Source organism: Lotus japonicus, chromosome 6 (assembly GCF_012489685.1).
Source record: "Lotus japonicus ecotype B-129 chromosome 6, LjGifu_v1.2".
In the NCBI taxonomy this organism is placed as follows: Eukaryota; Viridiplantae; Streptophyta; class Magnoliopsida; order Fabales; family Fabaceae; genus Lotus; species Lotus japonicus.
Window position 1 is genome coordinate 66,988,538 of NC_080046.1, and position 18,054 is coordinate 67,006,591.

An 18,054-nucleotide genomic window follows, 5' to 3' on the forward strand; every position below is an offset into this window, starting at 1 on the left:
TCAATGAGGTGAAATCATGCTTTCACTGCAAATCACGGCACTTGATGCAAATATGTTGGTAGGAATTTCAAGAGGATCCACTCTATTATCTCTGTGGTTATAGAGGAACATTTCTGGCAGCATGAGGACATCACCATTATCAAACATGTACAGAGGAAAGCCAAAGGGAAGCGGCAAGTTATGAGGTAGAAGATCTTTATCATGATTAATGCTGAGCAATTTAGTCCAAGACACATCAACTCCAAACTCCTTCATCTGCCAGATCACAAAATTGTTTCGCTCGTCCTTATGAGAAACACAAAGGTGTTCACACAAAACCCCAAGATGTGGATCACTAAACTTATGGGGCATAGCAGGCAGCATCAACCTCACAAACTCCTCCTTATCAAAATCGAACGAAAGAATCATGCATGAACCATTGTCCCACTTAATATTGTACTTATTAATTTCACAATGAAAATCATTCTCATAAATTTTGCGAATGACTAACCAGTTAAGAGTCCCGTTGAAGTGAACCCCAATTCTGTCCCTGCCCACTAGAGTGGTAAGATCGGATGGGAAACATCCAACGTGTCTCCAATTATTGTCACCCATGTTAAAAACAAGCACATCCTGGTTTTTCTCTATGAATAACACCTTGTAAGCGTTGCTCATATAATCATAGCCAAACCCACAATTGACATAGAGATAGGAGTGAACTTGTCCAGACATGTTAACATGTTCCGACATGATTGGTAATGTGAACGACTTTTGAGATGTTGATCTCGTGGTGGGATTCCAGAAACAAACCCAAAAAAAGTGTTGATCATGATTGGAATAATGAGTTCCAATCAAACAAACCAACCCATTACAGGAACCTATTGGCAAGTACGGATCATTCCAACTGGAGCGTAAGCGGTGCAATTCGTTGGTGATGGTTGAAGGAGGGGGTTTGAGAAACGATTTGATACGCAACGATGAGATGTCGTCATCAAAGTCACATGGAGGGAAGAATATTACAAGCGGGTTGGCGTTTGAAGCGGAGCATCGACGAAGGTGCAGTTTCACGAAGTGGGTGTCAGAGATGAGAGAGTTCAATGGTTTACACACCAACTTAAACCGCAACAGGGATTTCACTGGGAGACGTAACAAGATCTCCGTCATGAGTTCCTCAGGGAGTGGCCACTCAGTACCAAGTTTCTTCTGCTTGGGTTGCATGTTGCTTGCGGCTATGAATTTGTACTAGCAAACCTTAACCAGGTGATCCCTCGTACGTTTTTTTGAAAGAAGTGAGTTTGTTTTTGAAACTGAAAGAAGTGAAATTACACTGGTTTCAATGTTTTATTAGGATAGAGTACCCGTAAAGATATTTCATATATTTTAATTATATATAAACAAAAGATTTGCTAACTTTTTTTTTTGAAATTGAGATTTGCTAACTTAATCCTACTTAATTTAAAATTATTTAAATAGATATATATCTATTTTTTTACATGGAAAAACTAAATTGATGTATTTTATGAGAATCAATATCAATATTAATCGATCAATATCAATATCAATCAATATCAATATCAATCAATATATATTAGAAAAGAATAACTTCTATCATGTTGATTTTGTAATGTGTCACCATCAGGTTAATTCTCAGTGACGTGTCATTCTCAGGTTAATGAATTATCATAAAAAAAGTTCACGTGTCATTCCATTAGATAACTTCTCTTATGTTATGTTATTCTATCTTAAAACCGAATTTTAAAAGATTTTTCATAATTATCTAAGATTTACCTAAGATTACTCGTTACTAAATTTATTTCCAAAACAAATCTTGAAACCATTTTTATTATATATTTAAATTAAGAAAAATCGCAAGCCTAATTTAATACAGAATCCCGTGATTTCTCTTTTTATTCTTTCTCATGATCCATAATATACAAATAAAATATGTAGTGCTGAGATTTTTTTTTTTATTTTGAAAAAACCAAAATTTCATTAAAAACGCACAAGGTGTACAAACAAATGAATACAATGTTCATAGCCCAGGCCTAAATAGAACTAAGCACAGGCAACCAACAAGCAAAGATCAATAAATTTACAACCAAGAGTGCTAGCTAATAAAAGATACAAAATCAGAAACATGCTTCAGAGACATATGACAACACCATCTCCCTTTTAGGCACTCAGAAAACCTCAATAAAGACGATATAGACCTTAACCCTCCATCATGCAAATCAGAGGTTCCTTACTTCATTCATAAAAAAGATGATTTGAAGGTCTTCATCAATGATTTAAGCCACAACCAAGATCTCAACTTCACCATATCCAATATATGTACTGTTGAGATTATAATTAATTAAATTTTTAAAAGGTTTTCCCTAATTATCTAAGATATTGTATCAGTCATCTCCTCCTTTGTATATCAAAATATATATATATATATAAGAAAAGAATTAAATAACTTCTCTTCTGTTGACACGTGTTTCCTAAATCCAAAACAAATCTTGAAACCGAATTTTAAAAGATTTGCCCTAATTATCTAAGATTTAAACGAACACACATAATCACATTCATGATTAATTGATGTATCAAATGCAGTAGACATATTCTCCGTGCAAAGCACGAAAAAAAACACTAGTTATATTTTATATGAGAATGTAATAAAAAAACAGTAGTCACAAAACAATTTACATATTATTGTGATTTATATTAAATTTGTATATCCTTCAATTTTGCTGCAACAACATTGCACGTACAAGAGGATCATTCAGGTCCTAATTTTTTTTTTTAAATTGTTCATTCAATTAAGAAGAAACAAGGGCCTCAGAGGCTATTACATCAGATTGGACCGAGCCAATAAGTTCAAGAGGTAACTCCTCAATCCAAACCATAAAATCTAGACTAAAAAAAACTTTGCCAACGCATCAGCGACACTGTTCCCAGAATGACGGACAAAAACTAAATAAAAAAACATCAAAGCAAGAAAGCAAACTACGACAATCCAATAATAGAGAATCCAAAATAGAACATCCACCCCGGCGTTTCCAAGCCTCAAACAAAAGAAGACAATCCGTCTTAAACACAACTTGCCGGAAGCCAAGTTCCGTAGCCAAACCAAGTGGCCAGCGGAATGAGAGACCCTCCGCCACCAACGAAGTTGAAGCTGGTCCATTAGGGAGACAGGCAGCTGCCAGCACTTCTCCACGAAAATTCCGAGCAACGAGACCAAATCCAGCGTCACCGTTCTGAGCCATCACCGCATCAAAATTAACCTTGAACATACCCTGTGGTGGTCGTTGTAACACCCCCTTTTTCCCATTGTTTTATTTAAAAAGTTTATCAGAGTTTAAAAACATATCAAGGGAGTGTTACACTTCTTCACGAAAACTCATTAAAATTAATACTGATTGTGTTTGAAAATTTATAAGTTCATATGTTTTTCAAAGAATGAATTATTTCTGCCAATAAAATTTCTAAATCAGCTAGATAATCCCAAGATGCATAAAATCACTTATTTAAATAGGTTTATCCTCCATGATATTCCAATAAAATTCATCATACTCAAAACTGAATTTCATAAGCACTTCGGCCATCAACAATACGACATCGCCATAATTTAGAAAATTACTCAACAACTTCCATAAGGAGAGGTTATAAAATCCTCTCAACAGAAGTGTAAAAGTAACGTAAAATATCTACTCAGTGTTACATTACAGAGCAAGACACTTATTTTTTTATAATAATAATAATAATAACGTAAGTTAAGACTCTCCGAAGCTACTCTTCATGAGCCACATCTCTACCTCCAGTACCTGAGCGATGTCATTCCAACAGAAGGGTAAGAACTTACATTGTATAAAATATAGCATAACAAAGAGCAAGTAAACAATTCAGATTCTGCTTTATAAACTCTTGAACTTTTCTTTAAAATCTTAGTGATTATAATATTTGCTCTCAAGACAGTTTCACAATTCTTATTAATGTTTCGAAAAATTATAAGCTTTAAGAAGAATAATAATTCGACTTTACCACAACAGCAAAACAATTCACCAACAAATCACCAAACACATAAAACCACTGAAAACGTGAAACTTAGTGTGTGAGACTCCAATGCATGCATGTAGTACCAATTGTTAACCTTAGCGGTATCACCGCGTCCACTCCAGACAGTTAACCCCCAATGAAGTCCACTCCAGACTTCCAGAACCACTCCAGTTCTGGGACAAGCCCCAGTTTTCCGAGGAAAACGACACGTTGCCTCTTGACCAAATGAAGTGTATTTCGTGCAAAAACTCATAAATTAAGACATGCAATTTGAGACCACTCCAACCCCAAATATATAACATATTTTCTCACCAAATTCCATAACGGAAATCACACCAAAATTGCACAAAATAACACTTCAATATAATTATCAAATCATTCACTATTCCACCGACAAACTAGCAACAAAAAAATCATCAAATGTCTCAGATCAATTACCATAACCAGTTCCAGAATCAATCCCAGAAATAAGCAGAAACATAGCAAACTTGCAGATAATTCTGGTACTAAATGAGCAGTCCAAAAATTATGAAAAGTTTACCAAACATAGCCTTATACGTTAGCTTTCATATAAAATTGGTTTCACCCAATTTGGAATTCTGCAAAGAGAGTTATGCTCTCTACAACACAGGCTGTTAGGGTGTCTGCGAGCAGAAACATAGTGAACTTGCAGATAATTCTGGTATTGAACCAGCTATCCAAAAATTATGAAAATATTAACCAATATAACCCTATGAGTTAGCTTTCATAAAAAATTGGTTTCACTCAATTCAGAAGTATTGATAGGAACTCAAGGTTAGGGGCTAGTTAGTTAGTTAAGAGGGTTAGTAAGGCTGGTTGCCTATAAATAAGAAAGAGGTAGAGAACATTAGTATCTTTGTATTCAGTTAGGAATTGGGTTAGAGAGAGAAGTGGTTCTCTCTTTAGGCTTGGAAAGGGTGTTTGGTATCTCTTTCTATTGTGTCTCTCCCTAGTTTCCAATTGGGAATTAGGTTTATGCTCTCTACAGCATAGGGTGCTAGGGTGTCTGCGGGCAGAAACAGAGTGAACTTGCAGATAATTCTGGTAATGAACCAGCAATCCCAAAATTATGAAAATATTATCCAACATAACCCTATGAGTTAGCTTTCATACAAAATTGGTTTCACTCAATTTGGAATTCTGTAGAGAGAGTTATGCTATCTACAGCATAGACTGTTAGGTTATCTACGGGCAGAACAGAACCCAATTTTTCCCAAAACCTCAATTTCGCTCAAAATCAATTTTCCTCACCACATGTTAACACTCAACACAGTCTCTCAGTTCAGATTTTTCAAAGAAGTTGGGGGTTCTTCATGTTAAACTCAACCTCTGTTATACTACAATTATACAAGGTAAATTCAAACTCTTACCTCTTGAAGATCAAAGTCTAGGTTTTCTTCTCTTTTCTCCTCTCCTTGCTTTTCACGTGTTCTCCTTTGTGCGCTAACTTCTCCAATTCTCAAATTATGATTTCTCTCTTTCTAATTCACTCATAACTCTTAAATAGTCTTACAATGGGCCCCATTCCCAACTACTCACTTAAAACCTAAAACTCTTATTATCTATATCACATAATCAATTAATTATCTAATAAGATCACTTAATTACCTTATTAAATAATGAAATCACCTATTTATTCAAATCATTATATAACCTAATAATAATTAAAATAAATTAATAAATAACCTAATAACGAAAAATTGGGTGTTGCAGTTGTGACCAGGACATGAGCAGTGGGGCATGGGGAACCGAAGGGGCCTCTAATCGCTGCAAAGGTTTGAGGGAAGCCGCATAGCACAAAATCTGCTCCAGCGTGGAAGCCTTAGACATGAAGCACAACTAATTCCGAATAACCCAGATTGCGTACATCAAAGTGAGGAAAACACCAAGAGTGGACACATCTGCAACCTGCATAAATTCAGTGACAAAATCATGCACTTTGCACTCATGAGTAAGGCGAAACCCAAGAGAGCTAGCAAACCAGATTGGGCGCACAAGCGGGCAAAACAGCACCGCATGTTTCGCCGTATCCGGAGCTGCCAAGCACCGTGGGCACGTCGGATCAGGCACCAAGCCGCGAGCATGGAGGGATATCGAGGCAAGCCCTCCACCCGGTCTCACAACAACGAGGCAGCGCTTCAGCTTTCCAAAGCTTTCTCCAATCTGCATAATAGATATATTTATCATGCCATGCCTTTTTTTTTTATCAAATGGAGGGGGAACCCATAAACAAATGACCTAGCTGGGTGTTACAATCATACACCAACTAGTACCACCAACTCTATCAAAAAGTAGATGATCACAAACCTCTAGGGGAAGAAGTATGAAGATGAACTCCTAGACTACCATTATGGCCATGATGAGCCAAAACATCAGCTACCATGCCCTTCTTGTAATAACGAAACAAACATTTCATTGGTCTAACCGTCTAAGTGTAGGTTTAAGAATATGCCCTTAAAAAACTAAAAATTCAAATTCGAGAGTGTGTTTGTGTTTGTATAAGCCTTAGAAAAAAACGTCAATGCCCTTTTTTTTTCTAATCCATGCCATGAGCCTCTTTCACGTTTTTTATTTTTGGAAATTGGTTTTCCAGTTCGTTTCTTCTTTGAAGGTGAGAAAATGTAGAAGTAACTATATCCCAAACCCAAGCATGATGCTGATTGTGCACTTATGGCAATAGCGGGCTTTTGTATCCAAGTAATATAATTTTATTTGGAAATTATAGTTTTGAGGTATTTTTTTTATTTACTAATCTAATATAAATCGTCACTGTTAATGGCAATTATATTTATTTTTTTAATTTTTTTAAAGAATCGTCAATAGCATTGGAGTTTTTTTTTTTTTTTTTTTTTTTAAATAAATCGCCAACCATGTTGGCGTTTTTCATATTTTTAATTTTTTTTTTCTAACAATCGCCAACTATGTTGGTGTTTTTGACTTTTTATTCGTTTTTTTTAATCTTCAACCTGTTGGTTGGCTTTAAAAAAAAATAGTAATTAAAATGGTATTTAATCAATTGATACTCACACACAATTTTGTGTCATATCACTTTTGCAGCACTTTGATCATAAATATTTGAACCGATATTTAAAGATAAACATATGCATTGCATAATTTAATTCAAGAGAAAGTTTTTGTTGTTGTTGTGGAGTCGAGCAGCAACGGGTTTTTTTCTGCACACGTTGGGGTCGTTTCTTCCGAGGTTGTTCCAATTAACCGATATTACATGTGGGTGATTTAAAAAAAAAACAACCAACAGTTTGGCGATTTAAAAAAACAACAACAACCGTTGCACTCCTCTGTCAACCGCGATCAGTTTTGGCTCTGCAGCCGCCCTTCATCCTTCCATCGCTCTTTGAGGCTGCCGTGCGTGTCTACCAGCCACCTCGCAGAGCCTCTGCCTTTCATGCTGAGTCCGTTCGTGTTTCTCTCTGTTCTGGAGCACAATCGTACAGAGGGAGATAGGATCACATTCGTGTTTCTCTACCCTTGCAGCGCCGCTGGTAGTGGTGGCCTCTGACTGTGTGGTTTCTTGTTCGCGAGGTTGTACAATTCGTTACGGCGCTGTTCGGAAAGGGTGGGTCTTTCGGCGGGGCTTGCTTTCGGCGGTGATTCGTCGTAGAGGAGAGGAGGCAGTGTCCGTTGGTGGCAGTGTGGGTTTAAGCACGATGTTGGTTAGTGGCTCCCTCTTGCTATCCTTTTCCATTCGTGATGGTTCCCTTGAAAGAGACGGTTGAGGAATCAAAGTGGTGTGACGGCGGGAGTGGCAACCAGATACATTACTGCATTTTAATTCTTTGTTTTTTTTCCTTCTTTTTGCTTTTCTTTCAATTTTGTACTTGATTGTTGTTTTTCGTAACAAAGGTGGTATTTTAGCTTTAATTTTTTGCTATTTTCAGGACCGGAAGTGCGTATCATTGGATTATGTGATTCGTCATTTCTTCGATTATGCTACTCTACTTTTGGAATAGATGAAGCTTTGGTTCGTGTTGTGGTTTACCTCGTCGGTTTTTCTCATTTTGCTTGAACGGATGTTGATTCTCTTGTTGATATGTGTACTCTTTTATCTTATTAGGATTTTTCCCACATGGTTTTTTCTAGTAAAGTTTTAACGAGGGACTATCTTCAGAGATGATCATCCTAGAGGTAGCGGTGTGTTAGGCATGGTGTTCAACGTTTGGTGGCTTTGGTTGTGTTTGGTTGCTTGGTTTTTAGGTTGTGATAGCAACAACTGTTGTTCTGATCTCGTTGTTTGGTAGGCGTATGTGCACGCATAGTCCTCTGGTGGTCGTTACTGCTGGAGTTGGTCATGCAGTTGTTGTTATTACCCTTGAAGCAAGGTGCTAAATGTGACTCAGAGGCTCTGCGTTGATTGTACGTATTTGTTGTGTACGGTCTTGTCGTTGTTTGCGATCGTTATTTGTTGTTGGTGTTAGTCGTCGTTGTTTGCGGTCATTGTATTTTTGTTGTTGTAATTATTTCAAAGTCAAGAGGTTTATATCTCGATTCCTTATTCAATAAAGATTTTGCTTTAAAAAAAAAACACCAACATAGTTGGTGATTGCTAGAAAAAACAAAAAAAATAAAAATTAAAAGATAAGAAAAAAAGCAGCATGGTTGGCAATTTATTTAAAAAACGAAAACAAAAGTAAAACGCCAATGCTATTGGCAATTCTTTAAAAAAATATAAATAAAATCACCACTGAATTTATATTAGATTGGTAAATAAATAAAAAAGTATCACAAAGTTGTAATTTCCAAACTAAAGTATACTACTTTGGTACAAAAACCGCAATAGCTTTTATCGCTTGAATGAGAAAAACTTATTAAAATAAGCTCGAAATGGGATATAGCCCCGTGTGGAAACATAGCTTAATTAAGCGCTTATGTCGGTAATAAGCGCTTATTCATAAGCTATTTTAAATTTATTATCGAAATAAGTTAAAAATAAACTACATATAAGCATAAGCTCTTTTTCATAAGCTATCCTGAATAACTTATGAAAATAAGCTCAAAACAGCTTATGGTATGTCATAAGCTGTTTGCATAAGCTCTCCCAAACACTGACATAAGAGCTTATGCTATCAGATAAGCTCAAATAAGCTCCTCCAAACGGGGCCATAACCTTATAGGTGATACAAGCACTTATTCCCCCTATGCCACCTTCCTCTTCTTCAACAACCGCCTCTTCCTCAACCTTCACAACTACTAAATTAATTATATCCATTGGTCACTACTTGGTAATATTATCTAAAAGGAGACTTCTGCTGTTGAGCTGTAAACGGCTCAGCTAGAGAAAAGACTAGGCAATGCTTTGAAGCTGCTTCCAAATCTAGGATTGGAATGGACACTCATGGAGTAAAATTTATCTCATCTCATGCGAGCATTTAGCAGTTCATTACTTCATTTCCAATATATGAGGCTTTTCACACAAAGGCTGTAGTCAATAATTCAGCCCACCTGTGACCAGAATAATTCTATCTAGAAAAAATATATATATTAGATAATATACCATTTGCTATAGCTATTAAAGAAGCATGGTGTCAACATGTGCCATAGCACAAGGGAGATATGCTCCCAAAGCAAGACCTGAAACATTGAAGCTAACTGAAAGGAACATCCAGCTGATCAGAACAGAGCCATTGTTTCCTCCACAAACCAAAAGAAAAGAAGAATACAACACAAGCAAGCAGCTAAGAAGACAACTCATGACAATGGAGCAATGATGATATTAGAGTGGTGTTAAGTGTTAACTCTTATTGAATGACACACGGCTTTTCTTGCATTAAAAGATACTTGCCAACTCATAAATTTGGATTGGAACAACAGCAACATATTCTGTATGTCCTGAGTTGAGAGAATTGACAGTTAATTGGCAAAGTACATCATTTAAATGACACATGTTCTCCAAAATGCATAAAGAACCATGCATGATTCATGCATGGAGAATCATTCAGGTTTTTGCCCCAACATTTATAAATGAAAGCTTAAAAGTTAAAACTACTTTACTAATCATTCATCAAATCAGAAAACATAACCAATCCTCAGGAATTTTACATAAAGCATATAAAAAGTAAAACAACTTTCTAATTAATCATGTAATCATAACCATTGTCACACAGCAATAAGTAACAAAATTTCACATCAATCATGCTTAAACAGAACACAACAAAAACCCACTAACCAAAAACCTTTCAAAGCTCATCTTCCATTCTCAAGTACTCTCCAATGTCACCTTGGTGCAGCACAACAATCCCATTAGGGTCCAACTTCCTGCAATCCTGAGTAGACTTGGCAGCGATCCCAAATCCCAAAGGCACATCAGCCATGGAAAACACAACAACCCCATCACCAGCAGCAATATTCTCGGTGATTCGACCTAGAGCACCCTTGAGAACATGATTACCATACAGAAACGACATCTCAGACTGGGGTTTCAACCACACCTTGTGCTTGGCGTTAGCAGCGAGCAGGTTGAGGGCTTGAACGGTGAGGTGGAAGCTGCCGCTGTGAGTGTACTTGCCGATGCAGATTCCGAGGGAAACGAGGCTGGGTCGAGCGACGTTGGTGGCTCGCTTAACGAGGGACTCGCTGGCGTAGAAGATCCTGTTCTTGTGGAGGCGGAAGCAGTAGCGGCCAGGGGTGGAATCGGGGCCTTCGTGAGAAGGATTATCGACGATGTTCTTGAGGTTGTTGCCGACGAATTTGAAGAGCTTCTCGAACACCACGCTCGTTTCCGTCTCGTCCAATGGCCTCATCTTTCTTCTTCCTCCCTTTCTCTCTAGCAACAGGGTTTAATGGAATTAGGGTTTTTCGTTGTGTTGATTTTATCCTCAATTGGAGGGTGGGGGAAAAACAAATGATAAAAATCAACTGAACGGTGGTCTTAAACTATTATTTCTTCTTCTAAAATATTAAAATCTATATTATTTTTTTAAAATATTAACTTGTTATCTTAGTAGCCGGTATCAACTAGGGTTGCAAAACGGGCTTGGCTAGTTGGGTCAGCCCATTCTGTCTGTCTTATTTGCAGTTCGGTTAGGACTTTGGACCTAAATTATAAAAGTGAGCCAGTTTAACCTAACTCACATTTCGACTGGTTAATGGCGTGTTAGGTTGGGTCGGCCTACCAACACATAATTTCACCTTTTTTTGTAGGTTGTGTTTCATCTAAATTTTTCACGATTACATGACATAATCATGTGTAATTGTTGGTTGATTATTATTGGCTGAAGTAAACTCTTACTGATAATTGTACAACACATCTAGTATTAGTAATATTAAAAATATTAAGTAAGTGTTTATCAAAGAAAAAATAATATTTACTAGTGATTTGGTGGAAGTCGTTGACACCTACACTTGACGGTTGTTATTGAAATTATAGTTACCGTCACTATTTTTTGTAACAAAAAATGTAAATATTTGTTTGATATTATCATGGATAAAACTTTCTTATTGACTCGTAACTTTTAGAATAAAGAAGATGGTTTCAATTTCTACACGCGTTATCGTACATAGTCCAACAACCTATCAGTTTGCCAAAACTATGGGTTGAGTTGAGACTTTGAACGCAAATCCTAAAAGTTAGACATCACAACTCAACCCGCATTTTGACAGAATAGCGGGCTAAGTCAACCCCACTTTGCCAACCAATATTGTCACCACTCGTATTAACCACACAAGTTATTCCACCAATCGTGTAGGTTTATTGAAAATTGTGGATTCTTTAGTGGATGAGTTCAAGTATCATCCAGCAAGCTAGTTTCTTGAGCTTCACGGAAGTTTGTCTCATGATTGGATTGTTCAGATTCGTCACATTTATAGAGATGCAAATGAAGTAACTAATCACCTTGCTATTTTTTAACTGTGCTCAAATGCGATCGATCTCACTGTCTTACATGTCCTCCTTAAAGGCATGTTCCCATTATGGCTAGAGATATGTGTTAAGATACTGTGTTTATCTTTCTCATTCATCCCCAAAAAAATAAAAATTAAAGATTAATATTAACTCTTTAGGCAAAGAAATTAGAATGCCTTGTAATTTTTTTTTTCAAAAACAAAAAAACCACTTACAAGTATTTTTGGTCAAAAAGCACTTAGAAGTTAAAACCTTACATTAGATCGTGAAAGCCCATTAGTATGCAGAGCCCATTTCCGAACCCAACCTAAATATACAAACACGAGCCTCTTGTCTTCTCTAAAACCCTACAAACACACGAGCTGCAACTCAATCGCAACAGAGAAAGCAAGAGAAGAGAAACTCACAAAGCAGCCTCAAAATGCCAAAATCGAAACGGAATAAACAAGGTTTGTGTGTTTCAATTCTCTGAACATGAATCGCTAACCAATTTTGATTTGTAGCACAGAAAAAACTAAGAGAATGATGTTTTTGTTGTTGTTGCAGTTACACTATCGAAGACGAAGAAGAAGGGAAGAGAACACAAAGAGGTAATAGTGAACGCGATTAGAGATGCAGCTGAAAAGTACAGTTCGTTGTACGTGTTCTCCTTCGAGAACATGAGGAATCTCAAATTCAAGGAGTTCAGGGACCAATTGAAATCGAGTAGCAGATTCTTCCTTGGTTCCAACAAAGTCATGCAGGTCGCTCTTGGTCGTTCTGCTTCTGATGAGATCAAACCTCGCCTGTATAAGGTTTCAAAGGTTGTTACATGTTACCTACCCAACAAATTGTTTTTTGTTTTAATTAATTTTTTACTTATGATATTCTGTTGGTTTTTTCTCTTTTAGTTGCTTCGCGGAGATTCTGGCATGTTTTTTACCAATTTGTCTAAAGAAGAAGTTGAAAGGTAATCTTTGCAAAACTAGTATTTTGTAGTTTTATTGGTGATTTTTGGTTATGCAGTGCTATTCCTTTGCAGTTTAAATGGACTTGAAATTTAGTTATGCTCAGGAATGAGCAAATTTATTATTCAATTGTGCAGCATCTATGTCTTTGTGTTGTGTTATGTGTCTATATCATTGTCTTATTCTTATAGACTATGTGATATGATATATGATATTCAATTGTTGTGCTTAACTCAGTAGTTTATTAACATTAATGATATATGTCATTCTAGATGTCCCATTTTCTTCCTCTGACTCCAACTTGATCTTGTTGATGCCATTTGCAGGCTGTTCAATGGATATGAGGAATATGACTTTGCAAGAACAGGAGGCATTGCCACCGAAAAGGTGTTTAATCTAATTCATTTTTAAGTTTTTCTTCCATACAAAGGCCCTGTTGACAGAAACCATACATACATATGGCATGAATTTGAAATCTGTGTATAAAACTCAAACTTCCACTATATGAATGTTTCAGGTGGATCTCCAAGAGGGTCCTTTAGAGCAGTTTACACATGAGATGGAACCTTTTCTCAGGAAGCAAGGGATGCCTGTTCGGTTAAATAAAGGTACATTTTGTGATTATGGTTTAAATTGACCTGCCACCATTGAACATGTATAATTGATGTTGTCAAAATTTACAGGTGTTGTGGAGCTTGTTTCTGATTTTGTTGTTTGTGAAGAGGGAAAGCCCTTGTCACCTGAGGCATCTCGCATACTGGTTAGTTTTTTTTATTACTTAAATGTTTGAAACCCTGAAGTCATGCCACTTTGAGGAAGACTTTACTCGATCACCATTATTTTTCACAGCTATGTCTGAAAAAAAAAACACACACATGGAGTGTGAATGATAGAAAGCTCTTATATTATTCATTTTTCCCCTTCCTTCTTTAACTTTTATGTAGTGAGTGATACCATTGATTTTTTTTTCCTAGAGAGTTTAAAGTGCATCACATTGTTGCTTTTGGTTTTGTTTCTCTTTAAATTTGCAATATTCTTTTCCAACTCTCTGGCCTTAGTCAATTATAACGTGGGTTAGTGATAAGTATGCCTGTCATCTTCACTTATCTCATACCATCATATGTCGATGTAACAACCTACCAGTACAGGTTCAAAGTGTTCGTAATTGACACTAATTATTGTACTGTGATATTAATTTTCTAAAGAGGCTGACACGGACTGTTCTTTGCAGCGTTTGCTGGGAATCAAGATGGCTACATTTCGACTTCACCTGGTTTGCAGGTGGACTCCCGATGATTTTGAACTTTACATTGATGGACCTGGTGATTCAGATGTTGAATGCTCATAGTAACCCTGTTTTGAAACGATGAAGATTACAAGATTCGATGCGGATGTAATTTTTTGCGTAGGAGGCAGCCTTGGTTTGCTCATAGAATGCTATGTAGTGTCTGGCTATTTTCTGATAATGTATTTTTAGTGGATTTTATGAATGTGAGTCTTTCGTGTACTAGGGCAAGTGATCAACTGGGAAGTGGCATGTAGCCTGTCTGTAACTTATGAAAAATTCAAATTGTTATGATTACATTTTTAATTTGTTTAGCTATTTTTTTTGCTGCTGATATTCGCATCAAATTAATAACCTTCATGCTCCTGGAACTTTCTTTCAATTTCATTCTGAAAAAAATAATGTCTTCGTTAGTTGTGAATTTAGCCAATTTTGTTAGCCTATATTGAAATTGCTGGTATTGGTTTGAGAAGCTGATAGAGTCCAGGGTCTCCAACAATCTGGCAATGTGCCCATGATTGCTGATGGGCCAGTAGGGCCCAAGGCTTGGAAAGTTTATTCTAGAAGAGTCAAGGGTGGCATGACTCATAGTTAGTTAGCCAAGGGGTGACGTGGGGGAAAGAGAGTATCATTCATGTAATCAAAAGGAGTGTGAGGAAAGAGAGGGGGGTATTCTGTTAGAATCATATTGTTAGAGAGCAGATTGCATTGTGCTGCAAATCTGTAGGAGCCTAGCTCTTGTCAGTGAAGAGGAATCCCCTTTCCTCTCCTCTGTAATTCTTCATTCCATATTACTAATTAATACAAGTTCTCCCCTCTTAATTCCTTGCTGTGGTTATTTCTCTGAGTTTATCATTTGGTTCCTAACAATTTGGTCCGACCTGCCGGATACCAAATCGAGGAAGGGCCAGTGAATGCCACCCAGGAAACAGAACAAAGGAGCGAACAAAGAGATGGAGGCGAAAATCGCGACGCTGGAAGCAGAGCTTTATGGAGTCAAGTCGTCTTTGACGTCGATGGAGCGTAACCAGGAGACGCTCATCGCGATGCTGGAGAAATCCATGGGCAAGGCAAGGCTCGATGGAGATTCCTCTGGCGACAACGCAACCCCTGAGAAGGAAACGGATCTGAGATCAGGATCGGGAAAGGGAAGCATGGTCCGACTCACCGGAGACGTGCTTTCTGAGTTTCGACAATCAGCAAAGAAGGTGGAACTTCCTATGTTTGATGGCGATGATCCTGCGGGGTGGATTTCGAGGGCTGAAGTCTACTTCAGAGTCCAAGACACTCCATCGGAGGTGAGAACCAGCCTGGCTCAACTCTGTATGGAAGGCCCAACTATTCATTTTTTCAATTCGCTTCTCAGCGAAGATGAGAATCTGACTTGGGATCGCCTCAAATGCGCGCTACTGGAGCGTTACGGAGGTCAGGGAGACGGCGACATCTACGAGCAGCTCACCGAGCTCCGACAACGGGGCACCGTGGAAGAATACATCACGGCCTTTGAGTACCTGACGGCGCAGATTCCGCGCCTGCCTGAGAAGCAGTTCTTGGGCTACTTCCTTCATGGATTGAAGGGGGAAATCCGGGGACGAGTCCGGAGCATGGTGACGATGGCGGATTTGAGTCGGATGAAGATCTTACAGATCGCGCGAGCTGTAGAGAGGGAGACGATGCACGATAATGGACCGGGTCATGCGCGCTCGACCCGCCCATCCTTTGGAGGCAATCGGGGCCATGGGTCAGGAACCAGTCGGGGCTCCGACTGGGTATTTGTCAAGGGAAACAAGGAGGTCAATAATGGATCGGGCTACAATAACCCGCGTTCCGGAGGTAATGGGCCTCGAGGGGACAAATCAGCCCAACCAGAGAAAAAGCGTCCAAATCCAAAGGATAGAGGTTTTACCCACCTCTCTTACAATGAACTCATGGAGCGAAGGCAGAAAGGTCTGTGTTTCAAGTGCGGGGGAGCTTTCCATCCTATGCACCAGTGTCCTGACAAGCAATTGCGGGTTTTGATCATGGAGGATGAAGAAGATTCTGAAGGAGGAGGCAACCTGTTAGCAGTCGAAGTCAATGAAGAGGAAGAGGTGTCGGATGGTGAGCTGGGATCCATGAGCTTGTTTCAGTTGGGGCAAATGGCAAGGGACAAACCTCAAACTATCAAACTATTGGGATTCATTCAAGGAATCCCAATTGTGATATTGATAGACAGTGGAGCAACACACAATTTCATTAGCACTTCACTGGTTCACAAGTTGGGGAAGGAAATCCTGGACACACCTTCTTTGAGGATCACCTTGGGTGATGGGTCTCGAGCAAGGACTCAAGGGAAGTGCCAGGGCTTGATGTTGGTCGTTGGGGATCACCCCTTATGTGTTGATGCACAACTCTTTGAGCTGGGAAATGTGGACATGGTGTTGGGCATTGAGTGGCTCAGGACCTTGGGAGATATGATAGTCAACTGGGAAAAAAAGAAAATGAGTTTCTGGTCAGGGCATAAGTGGGTCACATTCCAGGGACATGACGAACAAGATGGTCTGCTAGTGGCCCTTCAGACTATGATGAGTAGGTCTGAATTCGCAGGGTACTTAGGTAAAGAAAGAGTTTACCTGGAGCAAGTTAATAGTGGGGTGACAAGGGACCAACAGGCTGAGTTGGAGGAAATTCTGGACAAGTACTCAGTGATCTTCCAAGACCCCAAGGGATTACCCCCAAAAAGAAACAAGCAGCATGCTATCACACTCAAAAAGGGAGAAGGACCTGTGAATGTAAGACCCTATAGATACCCTCACCACCAAAAAAATGAGATTGAGAGCCAAGTTGAAGAGTTGTTAGAAGGTGGAGTTATAAGGCATAGTACTAGTGCTTTCTCTAGTCCTGTGATCTTGGTGAGGAAGAAGGACCAAAGCTGGAGAATGTGTGTGGACTACAGGGCATTGAACAAAGCTACCATACCTGACAAATTTCCAATCCCCATCATAGAGGAATTGCTGGATGAACTTAATGGAGCTAAGTATTTCTCCAAGCTAGACCTTAAATCTGGTTACCACCAAGTAAGAGTTAAAGAGGAAGATGTACACAAGACTGCCTTTAGGACACATGAGGGCCATTACGAGTATTTGGTCATGCCATTTGGCCTCATGAATGCCCCATCCACTTTTCAAAGCCTCATGAATGAGATTTTCAGAAACCTTCTCAGAAAAAGAGTGTTGGTGTTTTTTGATGACATATTGGTCTACAGCAAGGATTGGTCTTCACACTTGGAGCATTTGCAAGAGGTCTTAGACATATTACAAGTGCAAGGCTTGGTAGCTAATAAAAAAAAGTGTTTGTTTGGCAAGGAGAGAGTAGAGTATCTGGGACATTTAATTTCTGATAAAGGGGTGGAAGTTGATCCCAGCATGGTGGACAGTGTCACTAGTTGGCCTACACCTAGAAATGTCAAAGGGGTGAGAGGATTCTTGGGCCTCACTGGATATTATAGGAAGTTCATCAGAGATTATGGCAAAATAGCCAGACCCTTGACTGAATTGACCAAGAAGAATGGGTTTGAGTGGAATAACAAGGCTCAGGAGGCTTTTAACACTTTAAAACAGAAACTCACTACTTCACCTGTGCTGGCCTTACCAGATTTTTCCAAAGAATTCACTATTGAGTGTGATGCTTCAGGGGTAGGAGTAGGAGCAATCTTGCTGCAAGACAAGCGACCCATTGCCTATTTCAGCAAGGCATTAGGGGTAAGAAATCTTGCTAAGTCTGCATATGAGAAGGAGTTGATGGCTTTGGGGTTAGCAATTCAGCACTGGAGACCGTATTTGCTGGGAAGGCACTTTAAGGTGACCACTGACCAAAGAAGTTTGAAGGAATTGCTTCAACAGAAGGTGGTGACCATGGAGCAACAGAATTGGGCAGCCAAGTTG

The 18,054-nt window shown here is 38.6% G+C and overlaps 3 protein-coding genes across 3 annotated transcripts; 1 reads left to right on the plus strand and 2 right to left on the minus strand.

Moving 5' to 3' along the window:
* On the minus strand, positions 1-1,197 carry LOC130725817 (F-box/kelch-repeat protein At3g23880-like). Its single transcript, XM_057577006.1, has one exon. It carries the CDS (start codon positions 1,195-1,197, stop codon positions 1-3), a length of 1,197 nt encoding a protein of 398 aa, XP_057432989.1.
* An 8,838-nt stretch (positions 1,198-10,035) lies between these two features.
* Positions 10,036-10,901, minus strand: LOC130726633 (uncharacterized). The gene has a single exon (XM_057577936.1). The coding sequence runs from the start codon at positions 10,797-10,799 to the stop codon at positions 10,236-10,238; it is 564 nt and encodes a 187-aa protein (XP_057433919.1). The 5' UTR covers positions 10,800-10,901; the 3' UTR covers positions 10,036-10,235.
* Positions 10,902-12,195: 1,294 nt separating this feature from the next.
* Positions 12,196-14,465, plus strand: LOC130726133 (uncharacterized). The gene is made up of 7 exons (XM_057577362.1): positions 12,196-12,348; positions 12,446-12,702; positions 12,790-12,848; positions 13,173-13,233; positions 13,364-13,454; positions 13,530-13,606; positions 14,078-14,465. The coding sequence occupies exons 1-7, from the start codon at positions 12,321-12,323 to the stop codon at positions 14,192-14,194; spliced, it is 690 nt and encodes a 229-aa protein (XP_057433345.1). The 5' UTR covers positions 12,196-12,320; the 3' UTR covers positions 14,195-14,465.
* The last annotated feature ends 3,589 nt before the right edge of the window (positions 14,466-18,054 follow it).